This window comes from Marmota monax, unplaced genomic scaffold (assembly GCF_021218885.2).
Source record: "Marmota monax isolate L192 unplaced genomic scaffold, Marmota_monax_Labrador192_F-V1.1 WCK01_AAM20220418_F8-fsc00195, whole genome shotgun sequence".
In the NCBI taxonomy this organism is placed as follows: domain Eukaryota; kingdom Metazoa; phylum Chordata; class Mammalia; order Rodentia; family Sciuridae; genus Marmota; species Marmota monax.
This window is the reverse complement of record NW_026691979.1, coordinates 2046895-2061940: the sequence shown is the minus strand read 5'-3', so window position 1 is coordinate 2061940 and position 15046 is coordinate 2046895. Positions and strand designations below refer to the sequence as shown.

General features: G+C 57.7%; 1 protein-coding gene across 12 annotated transcripts in view; it reads left to right on the top strand.

The window, feature by feature from the left end:
• Positions 1-9460, top strand: part of Arhgef10 (Rho guanine nucleotide exchange factor 10) — a 98218-nt gene extending 88758 nt beyond the window's left edge. For 11 of the 12 annotated variants that reach the window (XM_058580182.1, XM_058580173.1, XM_058580177.1 and 8 more), the window contains 2 exons: positions 6591-6713; positions 8416-9460. In XM_058580182.1, the coding sequence (XP_058436165.1) occupies positions 6591-6713; positions 8416-8933 (641 nt within the window). In that variant the 3' untranslated portion in view covers positions 8934-9460. The remainder of the gene's footprint in view (positions 1-6590; positions 6714-8415) is intronic. The other variant, XR_009227013.1, reaches the window with a different exon arrangement.
• Positions 9461-15046: the final 5586 nt, after the last annotated feature.

Genomic DNA, 15046 nt, shown 5'->3' with positions numbered 1-15046 from the left:
TGCGAGTGTGGACCCGTGTGTGTGAGCTTGTGGCCTGCGTGCATGAGGTTTATGTGCGTGAGCATGTAACTAGCACACGTGAGCATGTGCCCGGTGGTCTGAGCGTGCAGCTGGTGTGGGCGAGTGTGCAGCTGGTGTGGGCGAGGGGCCCGTCTGTAGCCTGTGCAGCCTGTGTGGGCGGGTAAGCGTGAAAGGACTCCAGCGCCCCCAGAACAGGACCGTGGGCTGTCATGGCCGTGAGTGGCCATGTTGTTGACCTGGGTCACTGAGGGCTGGGGATGGGAGGCAGCCCTTGCAGAGGGATTTGGAGACTGTCTGCAGCCGTGTAGAAAGGCAGCGGGAGGAACGGAGGGCGTCTCCTTCCAGGCTGCCTGCCCTGGACAGTGTGAGGGAGGATGGGAGCAAGAATGGGAGTGGGGGGTGGCGGGACGGAACTGGGCAGTGGGTACCGGAGTAGGTTCCGCCTTGGAACAGCACAGCTGCTGCTGAGGACGAGCGCCCCCCTCCGTCAGCGGCTGGCGACCGGCCTCCTGTGCTCGGTGGCGTTCCTGTGTGCTCTGGGACTTCGGCCTGGTTCCTCGCCCACGGAGGGCAAGTCGAAGCGGTCAGACCCTCTTGGGCCAGATGACTGGCAGTGTGCTCTGGGCGTGTGCGTGGGGTGGAGGCTCGGTGGGCCTGGTGGGAGGGAGGGCTGGGCATGCTGTGGGGCGTTCCTGGGCTGGAGTGCTCGGGGGCAGGGAGGGGCCTGGGGAGCTTCTTCGATGCTGCTGTGATGGAAATGCAGAAGACCCCAGGCGGCTAATGAGGACAGGGCTGTGGCTCTGAAGGTCTGGTCACAGTGCGTGACCAGACGCAGGCCCTGGGGAGAGCCCAGTCCTCGCTCCTGGATGTGTGCACCCAGGCAGGAGGGAAGTGGGCTGTAGAGTCTGACCCCACACAGGACCCCCACTGGTGCCCCAGGCCCCGTCCCCTCCTGGCCTCACCTCCTGAGGCGTCCCCTCATCGTAGGCTCTGGGCCGTGTACACGTCATGACTGCAGCAGTGGCCATTTATGATGTAAGAGATCAGTAATCGAGATTCAAGGCACACAGGGTCTCGTTCCACAGGAGGGATGGGGACGGGGCGGGGAGTGGGGCAGTGGAGGCCTGGGGACTGTGGGGGTGAAGGCCTGGGGTGCCGTGGTGACGCTTCTTTCCTTGAGGCCAGCTGTGCAAATCGTCTTCAGGACGTGTAGAGGATACTTTTAGTGAGAAGAGCAAAGACCTGTGTAACATAACGTGCATGTTTAGAGAAGTGGCTCGGCCCCTGGCCAGAGGCATGTGGACGCGGTGGGGACTTGAAGGTTGTTCTCTCAAGCACAGGCCGGGGGACAGGTGTTGGCTGGTGGACCTGTTACTGTTGGGAGGAGACGAGTTGGATCTAGCATTGCCCACACACCCACTCCTCTGGCCGCCGTGCCCAGGGCGCCTGGCGATGGGGCGTGGTGATAAAGGGCCTGCTCTAAAGGCTGGGCCTGCTCTGCCTTGGTGTCTGTCCATCTCTCTGCTGAGACAGTCAGAAGGAAACCGAGGAAACGGAGGCCCCGGCCAGTGTGGGCGGAGTGCACCTGTATGAAACGTCTGTGCGCATGGCGTCACAGAATCAAGGCAGGCCCGCCCAGGCTCCTAGCCCTCCCCCGTCCCCGCCCGCCCCACCCCAGCCAAGGTGCCCACGAGGCCTTGTGGGCTCTGGTTTGGTGTCGTGAGGGGCAGGTTGCCTTCCAGCTCTGGGCTCCACTGCTGCCTGTCCACTGGGCAGGTGGCAGTCGAGGGCAGGCTCGGCAGGCAGCACTGCAAATGCAGAGTGGTCTGTTGTGCCTCTGAAGCCGGCTCAGGTGGTGTCCTCAGGGTGCAGCGTGAGATTGTCCCCTCCTGTCTTGTGGTTCAGTGCCGCACTCTGGCTGGGCACAAAATAACCGAGCCGCCACACAGCCTTGTAGGTTCAAGACAGGAACTCCTTTACTCTCCGCACTCCCTCGAACGCCACACACCAACCGGAAATCCCTCCTCTGGAAATCCCTCCTCCGGCACTCCCCAACCAACACAAACTCCCCAGGAATCCCCAAAAGTAGCAGGCCAGGCGGACAGCAGGGGTCTGATATACAGTTGAATACACAGCTTAACATAACCATCATCATCTCAGGGGCCTTCCTGGCAATAATGCCATGCGTCATCCCGACTCGGCTGTGGCCCTCAACAGTTCAGAGAACACAAAGGCAGAGGGTCCGCTCTGCCGGGTCTGACTGTGAGCATGACTGTGTTTACGCTTAAGTGCTTGGTGTCTGGACTCCAGGAGGAATCACGTACACACACCTGAGGGTGAGGCGAAAGTGCCTTTCTGTGCGTCCTAGGGATATAAAATTGAAGATGGCATGCAGATGAAGACAGGCCAACAAAGAAGAGAATTTGAAGAAAAAAAGAAACAGCCACACCCCAGCCCAGTCTGTCCTTCCTTGAGATCGCAGCAGGCTCCGACTGCGGAGCATGGGGATACAGCCCCGTGAGCGGGGTCTTTGCCTTCTGTGTGGATCAGTTGTGGAACCAGTTAGCCAGGCTGCTTCGGTGGCACCCCTACCACACACACACCACGTGGTGCCGTCCAACAGGCGAGAGGACACAGTTTAGGACTGAGATGTGCATTTGTTGGACTGGTCACAGGATGTCCAGCACAGGGTGAAGAATGGACAGCTGTGGACTTGAGGGCACTGTGCCTGCTCCAGGCCTTAGCCAGCCAGGGTCCCTTGCAGCAGGCATAGATGTTTCCTGCATTGTCCAGTCTACACAAAGCAGGACGTGTGGGTCACCTGTAGCCCTTCCGTGTCCCTGCGAGCAGATGTAGCCCGCAGAAGTGATGTGACCTAATAAAAGCACCAAAATTTCCATTTAAAGTAAACCCCAGAGCATGTTGAAGGACATTGAGCAGCTTAAACTGGGTGCCAGGTGATTGGTGTGCCAGGGACACGCAGAGCAGCTGGGTTTCCTCCTAGTGACTTGGCAGTGCCCGGGGCCTGGCATCCCCGGACACGGGCAGCAGTGCTGTCATGCCTGGCCCTGGGCCCCTTGGAAAGCGAATCAGCAGCCGTTCCCAGGGACTGGTCTCTGACCTGGTTCCTCAGTGCTTTCAGACCAGTTAGGAAAGAGAACCCAGGTTCTACCTGCTTCCACCTGGTCACTAACCTGAGCTCCAGCCGTCCTCTGCAGAGCCTCTGGGGCCCACGGCTGCTGGTCACCTCCCGCCCTCCTCCACCCGGCCTCCACCCTAGAGGCTGCGTGGGCCTGTGTGTTTATTCAGGAGACACTTCTGAATAAAGGGCTCCTTGGCAGAGGCCAGGAGAACTCCCAGGTGACCCGTGCCAAAGCTGAGGACTCAGGAAACTCAGTTGTCCTGAACGTGCCGCTCCCGACAGAAGGGCGGAGCCGGAGGACACACTGCCAGCAAGAGCAGGGAGGCTCCTCCTCCTGGTTGATGTGCTTTTTGTCAACATTACAAGCACTTGTTGGAAATCTGACTGTTCAGAGGGGACTTTTTTTTTTATAATTTTTTTATTGTTGTTCAAAACATTACAAATTTCTTGATATATCATATTTCACACTTTGATTCAAGTGGGTTATGAACTCCCATTTTTACCCCGTATACAGATTGCAGAATCACATCAGTTACACATCCACTGATTTACATATTGCCATACTAGTGTCTGTTGTGTTCTGCTGCCTTTCCTATCCTCTACTATCCCCCCTCCCCTCCCCTCCCCTCCCCTCTTCTCTCTCTACCCCCCTCTACTGTCATTCATTTCTCCCCCTTGTATTCTTTTTCCCTTTCCCCTCACTTCCTCTTGTATGTACTTTTGTATAACCCTGAGGGTCTCCTTCCATTTCCATGCAATTTCCCCTTCTCTCTCCCTTTCCCTCCCACCTCTCATCCCTGTTTAATGTTAATCTTCTTCTCCTGCTCTTCGTCCCTACTCTGTTCTTAGTTACTCTCAGAGGGGACTTTTGAAAGCCCATTCGTTGTCTCTGAAGTTGTTTGTAAAGATATGTCAGATGTTTCTCCAGAGCCTTAAGCCAGGGGCTGGGGCTCAGGGCAGAGCGCTCGCCCAGCACCACAAAAAAAAAATAAGTAAAGTAAAGGAATTGTGTCCATCTACAACTAAAAAAAATAAATATTTAAAAAAAGCCCTAAGCCAACACTTCAAATTTATAATTCACTGTGGAGGAAAATTCAATTCAGACATTCCTCTGTAGAAAAATTAAAAGGTTGTTTCCCAAACCAAAATATTTTTGAATGTCAGATTAAAACGACCGTAAAACAGTTATTATATTCATTTGCATAGTTTTTAATTGGGTCTGGGCCCTCTCAAAGTCCAGGCCCCTGGGACAGGCAGGTGGGGCACCACGGGAATGGAGTAAACCCTTCCTGAGCACACCCTCCTCCTCGTCCTGGCTGAGGAGGCACAGCCTCAGAAGGCTGCGGGGAGTGCAGCCTTACCCCCCTGGGGCAGCCGTTCCCTCGGGTGGTGAGACGGGTCAGTGAACTTGGGGGCTCCGTGGAGAGCAGCTTCTCCGTCCTGCACTCAGGTTGTGGAGAACGCTGTTTGTGAAACCCAAACAGGGCAGCGAATCAGTCCCAAGTGCCACCTCTGCCACCAGCCCGGACTCTTCCTCCTCGCTGTCCCGGGGTCGGAGGGAGTGGCCTCCGAGTCTCACTGGACTCCTGTGCACATCTGTCCCTGTCTCCTCAGATGATGGCACTTAATGCTTAGAACACTCACCACGGCTCAGGCTGAGCCTCCAGGAAGACCTTCCTGTTCCTCCACGCTCCCCCTGAGCCTGGCTTGAGGACGGTGGGGCAGCAGGGGTGTGGCCTCTGCCGAGCGTCCACCCCAGCCACCTCAGCGCCTGTCTCAGGAGCTTCATTTTGTTTTGTTGGCGTCTGTTTTCCTCCTTCCAGATGCCCTTGACGCTGCCGTGCATTTTGACATATTGCACATACATGGCATAAGACGTACTCCCAAGTAGGATCCCATTCTGTGGTGCACATGGTGTGGAGTTTCCTGGTCATGTTTCATATATGAAGGAGAGAGTTACGTCTGGTTCATTCTGCTGTCTTTCCTGCTCCCACCCCCTCCCTTCCTTCGTTCCCCTTTGTCTAATCCAATGAACTTCTATCCCCTCTCCCCCCTTATTTTGGGTTAGCATCCATAATCGGAGAACATTCAGCCTTTGGTTTTTTTTGGAATTGGCTTATTTCACTTAGTATGACAGTCTCCAGTTATATCCATTTGCTGGCAAATGCCATAATTTCATTCTTCTTTATGGCTTAATGATATTCCATTTTGTATAGATGCCACATTTTCTTTATCCACTCATCTGTTGAAGGACACCTAGGTTGGTTCCACAGCTTAGCTACTCTTGAGTTGAGCTGCTATAAACGTTGATGTGGCTGGGTCCCTGTAGGGTGCTGGTATTAAATCCTTTGTCTATATACCACGGAGTGGATAACTGGGTCCAGTGGTGGTTCATTCCAAGTCTTCTGAGGAATCTTCTCGGGAGCTTTGAGAAGAAAACCACCTTGCTCACATAGGGTGAGTCCAGGTCAACCACAGCTGCGCTGTGTCCCCGGCCCCCAGCCCTCAGCAGCCACAACTCCAGGGTTCCTGGGATCATGAGTGCTTTAGCTTTTTAACAAACATGAGTCTGTTTCAAATAAAACCAAGTGCGTTGGTTTTGAATCTGTTTCTTTATTTTTCCTGTTGCCTAAACATTTCATGGAGTGACTTCTGCCAGTCTGCCTTGGCCCTGGAGCTGGGACGGGCCAGGGCAGAGCCACTGGAAACAGCTCAGGTCTACAGAAGACGGGTCCCTCCTCTGGACACTGGCTTGGCCTGGGGGCGTGGGACCTGCCTCCCTCCCAGTGGTGGCAGAGCGGGCAGGGTTGGGGCAGCTCTGGCATTGCCCTTGAGAGGAGAGGTGCGTGGGAGGCCCTCCCTCCACTGCCCTGTCTGGCCTGGTCAGCGCCCTGGCTGCGCAGAACAAGGGGCTTCAGGGGCCTCTCTGACTCCCCGGCCTGCCTCTGTCCTGACACCATGTCTGTGAGGTTCTCTGGACGGAAACTCTGGGTTCTCTCACGCAGCGTCTTGTCTGTGGTGTGCCAGAGTGTGCCCTTGTGGTTAGCGGACGGCTCTTCACGTGTGTGTCATGGACACGTGTGGCTGCACTTCCTTGAAGCAGATGGTTTCAGCGGATGCCCAGGGGCTTGGCTCCCTCCGGAGGAGCCGGCCAGGTGCAGCGGGGAGGTGCCGGTGCCTCAGTGCCCTTGTTCCAGCTGCAGCAGGTCCAGGAGCCTCCCCGTGTGCCTTCTCACCTGGGTGGGGGCACACACAGGTGTGAGCTCTGCTGTGGCTCATCCTGCCACCAGGCTTGGTGTCGGCTTGGGAGACTGGCCCCCGGTCCAGGGCGTTTCCAGGCAGCACACAGCTCCCCGCTGCCCTACTCCGGCATCACTGCGTGAGCCAGCTGCAGGATACAAAAGCCACTTCCCTCTCTGTTGCCCAGGGCACCAGCGGCTCTCTGTGACCAGCCTCCTCGTCTGCCACGGCTTGCTGATGGTCGGCACCAGCCTGGGTGTGGTTGTGGCCCTGCCGGTCCCTCGGCTGCAGGGGATCCCCAAGGTGACCGGTGAGTGGACGCCTCCACCCATCTGCCCCTCCCAGGAGAGACTCCGGGTTGCAGTGCCCGTTGGTCTGGCTTTACTTCCTGGGTGTAGTGAAACAGGTGCCCTTGTTCCAGCTCAGGTCCAGGAGCCTCCCGTGGGCCTTCTCACCTGGGTGGGGGCGCACAGGTGTGAGCTCTGCTGTGGCAGCTGGCGGTGCCTGGTAGGTCTGGCTGCCTGTGTCGCGGGCCCCGTGAGAACCTCCCCCTGGAAGCTCTGTCGGTTGGGCGCGGTGGCCCTGGAGGAGCTCCCTGGGCTTCTCTGCTCCTCGGCTGGCCTCCCTTCAGTGCGGCCCTCCAGGGAAGCAGCTCGGCACTGTGGCTCTTGGGACCTAAAACACCCGAGTCCAGAACCAGCTTCCAGTCCAGGAGGCCGTCTTGGGAAGCGCCCAGCCAGGAGCAAGGCGTGGGCAGAGACCCTCGCCCAGCATCTCGTTCTCAGTAGCAGGACACAGAGAACCTGAACGTCCAGGGCAGGGCAGGACAGTGCTCAGAAAGTGGCTGAGCTGGCAGGGGAGGCTGGGAAACGGTGAGCGTCCTCACGTCCATGCGTCCTGCGGTCAGCCTGGGGGGCTGGTTAACGGATGAGGATCTGCAGGACGCTCAGCGGTGGGCTTCCCTGCCTTTCCCTCCTGAGGCCCTTGGCCACGGCCCCCGCCCAGGCCTGGTCTAGCAGGGGGCCTCTGCCCTCCTGTCCTGCTGCTGCACCGCCTGTCCTGCTCCGCCAGGCACCACTTTGCCACAGTGGTGGCACCACAGCGGTGGCTCTGGGCCCTCCCCGTGGGTGAGCACTGCTGCCCGCTGCAGACCAGCTCCCGCCGGCCACGGCAGACTTCACTCTGCCACTCCGCTTGCCGAGTGCTGGAGTCTCGCGGTGGTGGTGGTGGCGGGTCTTACCACTCCACCCGCTTTGGCCAGAGTAGGAACCCGGTGAAGCTGGGGCCTGTCCGCCTGAACGCGCTTGGTGAGGAGGGCCCAGTCTGCAGCCCGGCCCGCCTGGGTGGGCTCAGGAGGCCCCAGGGGTCCCTGATAGCAGTGATGCTTTAAAATCTGAACCTCGCTCCTGGAAACTGAGAAGTCCTGATCTTAATTGATTTTTCCTAAGACCCAGAAACTTTCTGCAATGAAACAGGACAGAGTGGGGCTGGTGTGGCTCAGTGTAGAGCGCTTGCCTGGCAGGGTAGGCCTGGGTCCATCCTCAGCACCACTCAAACCCAAATAAATAAAAAAAAAAAAAAGGTTAGATTATTAAAAAAACAAACAACATTGACAGAAGCTGCTGAGAATATAGTCACTTAGTTTCTAAAACTGACACGGTTTAGGCTTGAACTTAAAAAGTCAAGATTTAGGGCTGGTGTTTGCCTTTGATGTAAATTTGAAGGATATGGAAAATAAATCCAAAGATCTTAAAAAAAAAAGTCAGGATTTAGGAAAGTTAGAACAAATGAGAAGGTATTTAATAGGGAAAACGGGAAACAGACTGTTTAGGTAAAAGCCTGGTCCTGCGTTCTCTTGGATGGACCTGCACGGGTCCTCCTTGCAGCCCTCGCCCAGGTCAGCGCTGGGAGGCTGCGGCTGGGTGGAGAGAGGCCCTGGGTGGGCAGGGCCCGGTCCCCCCTGCTGTCTGCTCTCTGACTGACGGACAGCCGTTGACCTGCTCCCTTTTCAGGAAGAGGCATGGTCTCCTACCATGCTCACAACGGTCCTGTCAAGTTCATCGTCACGGCCACAGCCTTACACAGGAAGGACCAGGACAAAGCCAGGGACAGCCCACCTCCTGGCCTCGAGCCCCAGGATGAAGACCAGAGGGACGTGCTCCCCACTGAGGGCACTGGTGCCAGTCCAAGCCAAGGTGACCTGGACACAGCCATCTGGTTGGCAGACTCCTTGGGACCAGTGAACCACAAGAGTGACCTGTCCTCTTCATCTGGGTCTCTGAGCTTGTCCCAGGGCTCCAGCTCACTAGAGCACAGGTCTGAGGACAGCAGCACCTGTGACCTCTTGAAGGACCCCACTGCCCCCCCGAGAAGCAGGGCATGTCGGCCCAGGAAGGCCAAGGCCAGCTCGGTGCTGGTGGTGTGTGGGGGCCAGGGCCACCGGCGGGTGTGCCGGAAAGCCCGGCAGCAGCCCCCGGAGGAGGTCGTGTCCTCTGTGATGGTCTGGCAGATCCCACTGCTGAGCGCATAGGTGGACAGAGCCTCCTGGAAGGGAGTGGCCTTGGGGCCACCTCTCAGCAGGTGCAGGCCCCTGTGGCTGAGGCCACCTTCATACCGGCAGAGCCAACTGAAGTGTGTTGGAAAAGAACGTGCAGTGCACCAGCGGCTCCCGCCTGCCCTCCATGTGCAGGGGACAGAGCCTGGTCCTCCCGGGCTGGCCGTCTGTGTCCTACGTGCCCCTGCACCTTCTCCTGTAGTGAATTCCTGGGGACATGTAGCTGTTCAGTAATGTGGGACTTACTAATAATAGCTCTCGGCCCTAACTCTGCTTGGCTCAGATTCCCTACCCTTATTTATATATTCTATATTTGCAAGTTCCAGGGTAGAATTTACAACAGTTTTTAAAAAGCCAGGTAACACACACTAGACCAGTCAGAATGGTTTACCTTTGGAAGGGACCTGGGCTTTCCTAAGGGGTCTGATGCTTGTACCATATATTTTAACAAAGCATTATTTTTTATATTGCATTTTCTATTAAAAATTAACAGTTAAAGCCAATGTATTATCTATGGTGTTTGACAAATAATCTGCTTTGAACCAAAATGTTCATTACCTGTCAACGTTTAGACTCAGGCATCAATACCAAGTCATTCTTCCCTTGTCATGTCAAATACTTCTGGACATCCTCATCAGACATGTGTGGGTTTCAGTACTGTACTGAGTACAGGAGAGAGCTCTGAGTTTCTGGTCCCAGACATTTCTTGCCCCATAGACCTGGAGTGCTGTGCACGTCTGCAATCTCATCCTGAGGACTCACGGTGTTCATCAGCACAGGTGTGCTGCTGGCCTGGAAGCACCAGGAGGAATGCCCCCACTCTGCCATGGAAATGTCCCTGCAGGACACTGCTGCTGGCCTGGGAGCAGCCCAGAGGAGAGCCCCACTCTGCCCTGGGTCTGCCTCTGCAGCTGCAAGCCCGCGCTGCCTGTTGGGTGCACGGCCACTACTGAGCTCTGTTTGTTCCTCCTGTGTTTCTGTACCATGTGCTAGTACCTGGTGAAGTTGGGTCAAAACAGTAAGAAAAAAGCCTATTGCAGGCATTCCCCAGGAACATTTCTTGGCACTTTACAGATGACTAAAAATGCTAATTTTATGACTTAGCCAAATATTTTCTGAGTTGCATATACACTTCCAAGCTTTCTTAAACTGTTAGCTGCTATCTCCTTTCATAAATAAAGTCTTCTTATTAAAAAAGAAACTCAGCATTACAAGTTGCCTTTCTCCCCCTGCAAGAGACTCAGCCCTCACTACTCTGATGGTGCATGATGTCACAATTAGGTTTTAAGGGCAGAGCCAGAAGGGTGATCCCCCGCGTAAACACACAAGGGTAACTACACCCAGGAAGGGAGGTGTGGTCTGGCCAGTCCTTTAGCACGGACATCACCACTGGCCAGCCGGGAGACTTTGTGTAAACCCCAGACACTTACTGAGTGTGGGAGAAACTGCCCTGGACTGCAGGGGACCCTGCAAGAGACTCAGGCCCTCACCACTCTCCTGGTGCGGGTGTCCACCATGTGAATGTGTTGCAAGGCCAGGGAGAACCCCGTGGTGCGGTCTGGGCCCAGAATGAGGCTGCGCAGCAGCTCACCTCTGCAGCCCCTAGGAACCAGGAGGGATGGCAGGGGACTCCCTGAGACGGACCAGGAGGGAGAGGGTGATGGCAAGGTTCTTAAGGACGCGTGTGGCTGTGTGGTTTCCTGGGACGGCTTCTGGGTCCTGCATAGCAGGGTGGCCTGAGTGTGCGACTAAGAGCCAGAGCCCTTCCACATCTTACTAAAGGAGAGGGCAATTGGGAGTGTTAGACTGAACTTGCCCAGTAGGACAGAACTCATCTAGTGACCGTGCTCCTGAGGGGGCTCAGAAGACCTTGATGATACTCCATGGTGGTTCTCAGCTCCTCAGAGTTGAGCCCAGGTGGCTTGCACACAGTGGGCGCGAGAGATGGCAGGAAGACCACCAGGCATTCAGTGGAGAAGTCTGGTCTTCATTTTCCTGGAGTTGAATCAGATGGGCAACCAAATAACTTCTCCATTTGAAGAAGCAAGAATTGGCCAGCAGAAGTACCACTGAGTGTCCGTGCCCCCCTGATAATTCAGAGGTTGAAATCCTATTCCCAAGTACAACACCAGAGGTGAGGCCTGTGGGCACAATTAGGTTGTGAGGGCAGAGCCAGAAGGGCGATCCCTGCATGAGTAAGGAAGGAGCCTCAGAGAACTCCCTCACCCTTTTTCTACGGGGACTCTGCTGGCAGTCAGCTGCCCCTAGGAAGAGGCCTTCCCTGGACCCACCCTGCTGCCCCTTGACCTTGGACTTTCAGCCTCCAGAGCTGAGGAAATGAATCTGTTCCTGAGCCGCCCACACTGTGGCACTTTGTTGTAGCCACCCTGGAACACGGCCAGCTCCAGCCCCTCCCAGGCCCCGCCCCTGACTATCACCACCTGGAGCTCTTTACCTGAAGGCGAGATGAGTTCCGCTTGAGCGAGGACCCTATGGGAGAGCCGGTGTGTGTGGCTGCAGTCCCTAGTCCTCGGAGCTGGGCAGGCTGCAGTGGGGAGGGAGACCGCAGCGTGGCAGGCTACAGCTCGGGCTGGCTGAGCAGGTGAGCAGAGCCGCACCCTGAGCTGGGGAGGGTGCATCAGAGTCCCCAGGTCCTTCTCCTAATGTGTCAGTGGGACTCAGCAGCTAGCAGAAACCTCATTCTGCCCCCTGGCCTGTGTAGCCGTGTCGGAGAGCCAGTTGGGGGGAAGTCCCTGAGCACTGCCCCTCCCACAGTGGCACATCCACCCTGCCCTCCTGGACAGCTGGCAGAGATCAGAGCCCCCGTGGAAGACAGGATGGCCAGCCCTTGCCCCCACGTATCCCTGTGCAATTCATGGGGCTGACACAGCAAGCCCAGGCACTGTGGGAGGTGTGGGTAGGACCCTGTCACAGCCACAGCCTCAAGCCCAGTGTCTGGGGGGGGGCAGGGCGTGTGGCTGTGCCTCAGCACCACCTGCAGGTGAGGGGAGTCTGCCTTTACACCCCAAACTCCGTGTTGTCTCGCCTCAGCTGTGAAGCCTGCTCCCTAGTATAGTCCACAGCGACACTGCCCACTGTGGCAGCCTTCAGAGGCCCACTGGCCACTGTGTCGATGGCGTCCTGCTGCCCGGAGACCTGCCAACCAGGTCCCCTAGGAAGGTGCACACGGGATAGAGGTGGGATGCAAGCCCTTCCCCGTGGAGCCCTGGTCCCTGAGGCTTTTAGGGGCTCAGACCCAAGGCCTTCAGGATGCACTCATAAGGCTAGGTTGTGTCACAGGGCTTGTCCCACCATGGGTACATGACTACAGGCCTCTTTGGATTTCGGATGGAGCACAACTGCACGTCGGGTACTGCCCCAGCCCACTGGAGAGCCTCTTGAGGTATCTGCAGAGTTCTGTGGGGCAGGTGCCTCCCCTAGGGCCTCGGGACAGGGTAGAGCAGACAGCACAGGGCCATCTGTGGCAGATTCGGTGGAGAGAGAAAACTCTGGCTGCCGGGGGGGCCCTATCAAGCCCTGACCACTAGAGCTATGAGCATGACTGAGTTCTGCAGCAGGAGTTATTACCTGTTGGAACAGCAGCACTTGGACTCCTGGCCACCGAACAGTGTCCCGGCTCAGGCTGCTGAAACATCACACAGGAACCCGCAACTCACCTCTCAGAGCTCTGGAGGCCCCTGGTCCAAGGTGAGGGTCCCAGCATGACGTGTTCTGGCTGGCAGGGGCCTGGCTTCTCACTGCCCTGCCATGGAGCAGAGGAAGCACACTGTCCGGTGTCTCCCCTCATCAAGGTGCCAGTGTCCTTTCAAGGACCCCCCCTCGTCACCAGTCACCTCCCAGAGGTCCCACTCCAAATGATGCCATGTGGGGTCAGGGCTTTGCCATACAAACCTGGGGGAGACGCCAACCTGCCATCTCTAGCAGACACTGTCCTCTGTGAATTAAGCTGCCTGTTGTGAGTGACCTCATACCCGGGGAGCTGTGGCGAGGTGGGCAGTGAGCAACCCACTGCCAGAGGGCACTAGCCCGAGCCGCAGCCCAGGAGCAGACCCAGGAGCAGAGCAGGTGCAAAGGCCGACCCCCACACACCCATCTCACTGCCACTGTCCTCCAGAACCGGTCTGTGTGCAGGCCCCAGACAGCCCAGGCCCAGGGGGCCAGCTGGGAATGGACGGGACCACAGGACTGACAATTCACTGTCCACTGCAAGGAGGCCCTGAGGAAGCCCCAAAGGGAGTCCTCCTGGGGAGCCCACAGTCCACGCTCAGCCCGGCACCTCCTCAGGAAGAAGCTAGCAAGACCCCGTGGCCAGGAGCTGGGTCCCCCAGGCAGCCGGCCCAGGGAGCCAGCCGGGCGCCTGCTGGAGGCCAGGAACTGCAGCAGCTGGGGGGGCGTGTCTCAGGGTTGGACGCTGCACCTGATGCGCTGTCAGTGGGTGACGTAAAGCCTGGCAAACCCCGGGCCTGGGGACCAAGGGGCGAGTGCAGGCACGGCCCGCCCACCCTCCCTGTCTCTCCCCCAACAAACTTATCATGGCTGCATCCTCAGGTCCTGCTGGGATTTCCAAAGACAGAAATGTCCCCCGGGGACAGAGTAAGAGTTCCACCAAGAGTAGTGGGACCTTTGACCTTTTGGTGGTGGGCAGCAAAGGAGAGAGTTCCTGAATTGCTGGGTGATGGACACTGGTCCCCTCGGGAGGCCAGGACCCTCCTACAGGAAGGGGCAGGAGGAAACAAGAGGGCTTGCTGGACCGTGTCCTGGGACTCCATGGTCATCAGTAAACGCCAATGATGTGCCGCAGCCACCTCAGCCTCAGGCCTCAGCCTCCTCGAGTGTACGGCCTCTCATGCAGCCAACGTGCTGGCCGAGGGGCTGCTGCGATGGGGTGAGGAACTCGGGCAGGCCGGGGTCTGGCCTGACGTCCTCGCCCTCCCTACAGGCTGTAGGAGGCTGCAGCGACCCCAGGGGGCTGAGGACCGTCCCAGAAACGCGCACAGCCAGCATCCCACGGCAGGTGTTGCCCCAGTGCCTGGGAGCGGGCAGCTGCAGGACTGGTTTCCTGGAATCAGGGAGTGTGTATGCTGAGAGTCAGCTGCTGGAGGGGACCGGTACTCGGTGTCCCAGTGGTGTGCTGTTGAGAGCTGGGCACATGCCACTCTGGACTTGCCTGCCCCCACCTCAGGCTTTTAGCATCTGCTCCAGGGAGCCCCGAGGCCTCAGCCCTCTCCTGGGTAAGGAGCAGGTCCGACCCCACTGAGTGACCCAGGAGGGACCCAACTTAGGGCCCAGGGCAGCTGATGGTCAAGGGGACTTGACCAGGAGTGACAGAGTAGAGGAGGGGGCAGACACGGGCAGTTCCTCCCTCCACAGCCCGGTCTACAGGACAGGCTGTCCAGTCCAGCTGCAGATGTATGCCCATGAGGACGCCTGCTCCCTCCTCCCTGTCCCCACCTTGCTCCATCACCTGCCACCACAGAGGATGGGCCCTGCGTCCAGTCCTGCCAGCTTTCCCCAGGCCTGCCGGCAGGGGCCACACCCCTGAGCCACAGGATGTCGAGGCCTGCCGGGGGCGTGAGGTTCATCTGAAGCCTGGAATTGAGTGAGGCCGACTCCTGAGAAGGGTCCTCAGGGACGGGGACTGGCTTGGGCACAGGCCATGGGAGGTGGCAGGCCAGTTGGGAGTGTCAGGAGATGGGCAGTGCACCGGCTGGACACTCTGAGGTTATTGAGTGCTATTGAGGTAGGCAAGGCCTTGAGGGACAGCCCCTGGTTCCTGAGCGCTCTCACGAGATGGGGGAATGCAGTGTGTGTGTGTCTCTGTGTGTCTGTGTGTGTGTGTGGGGTGACCAGCGGGTGAGGAAGGGGTCCCTGAAGCCACACTGTGCCTCCTCGTGACTGCCTCGTGGATGTCTGTCCCCAGCTCCTGGCCGCCTCCTGTCGCGTCCTGATGGGCCAGCGCCCGTGCTGCCTGTGGGGAGACCACAGGCCGAGCCCCACGGGGTGAAGAGCACAAAAGCTTGCTCTTCCCTAGTAACTGCCCAGGAGCAGCTTGGACAGTGTTTATTCTG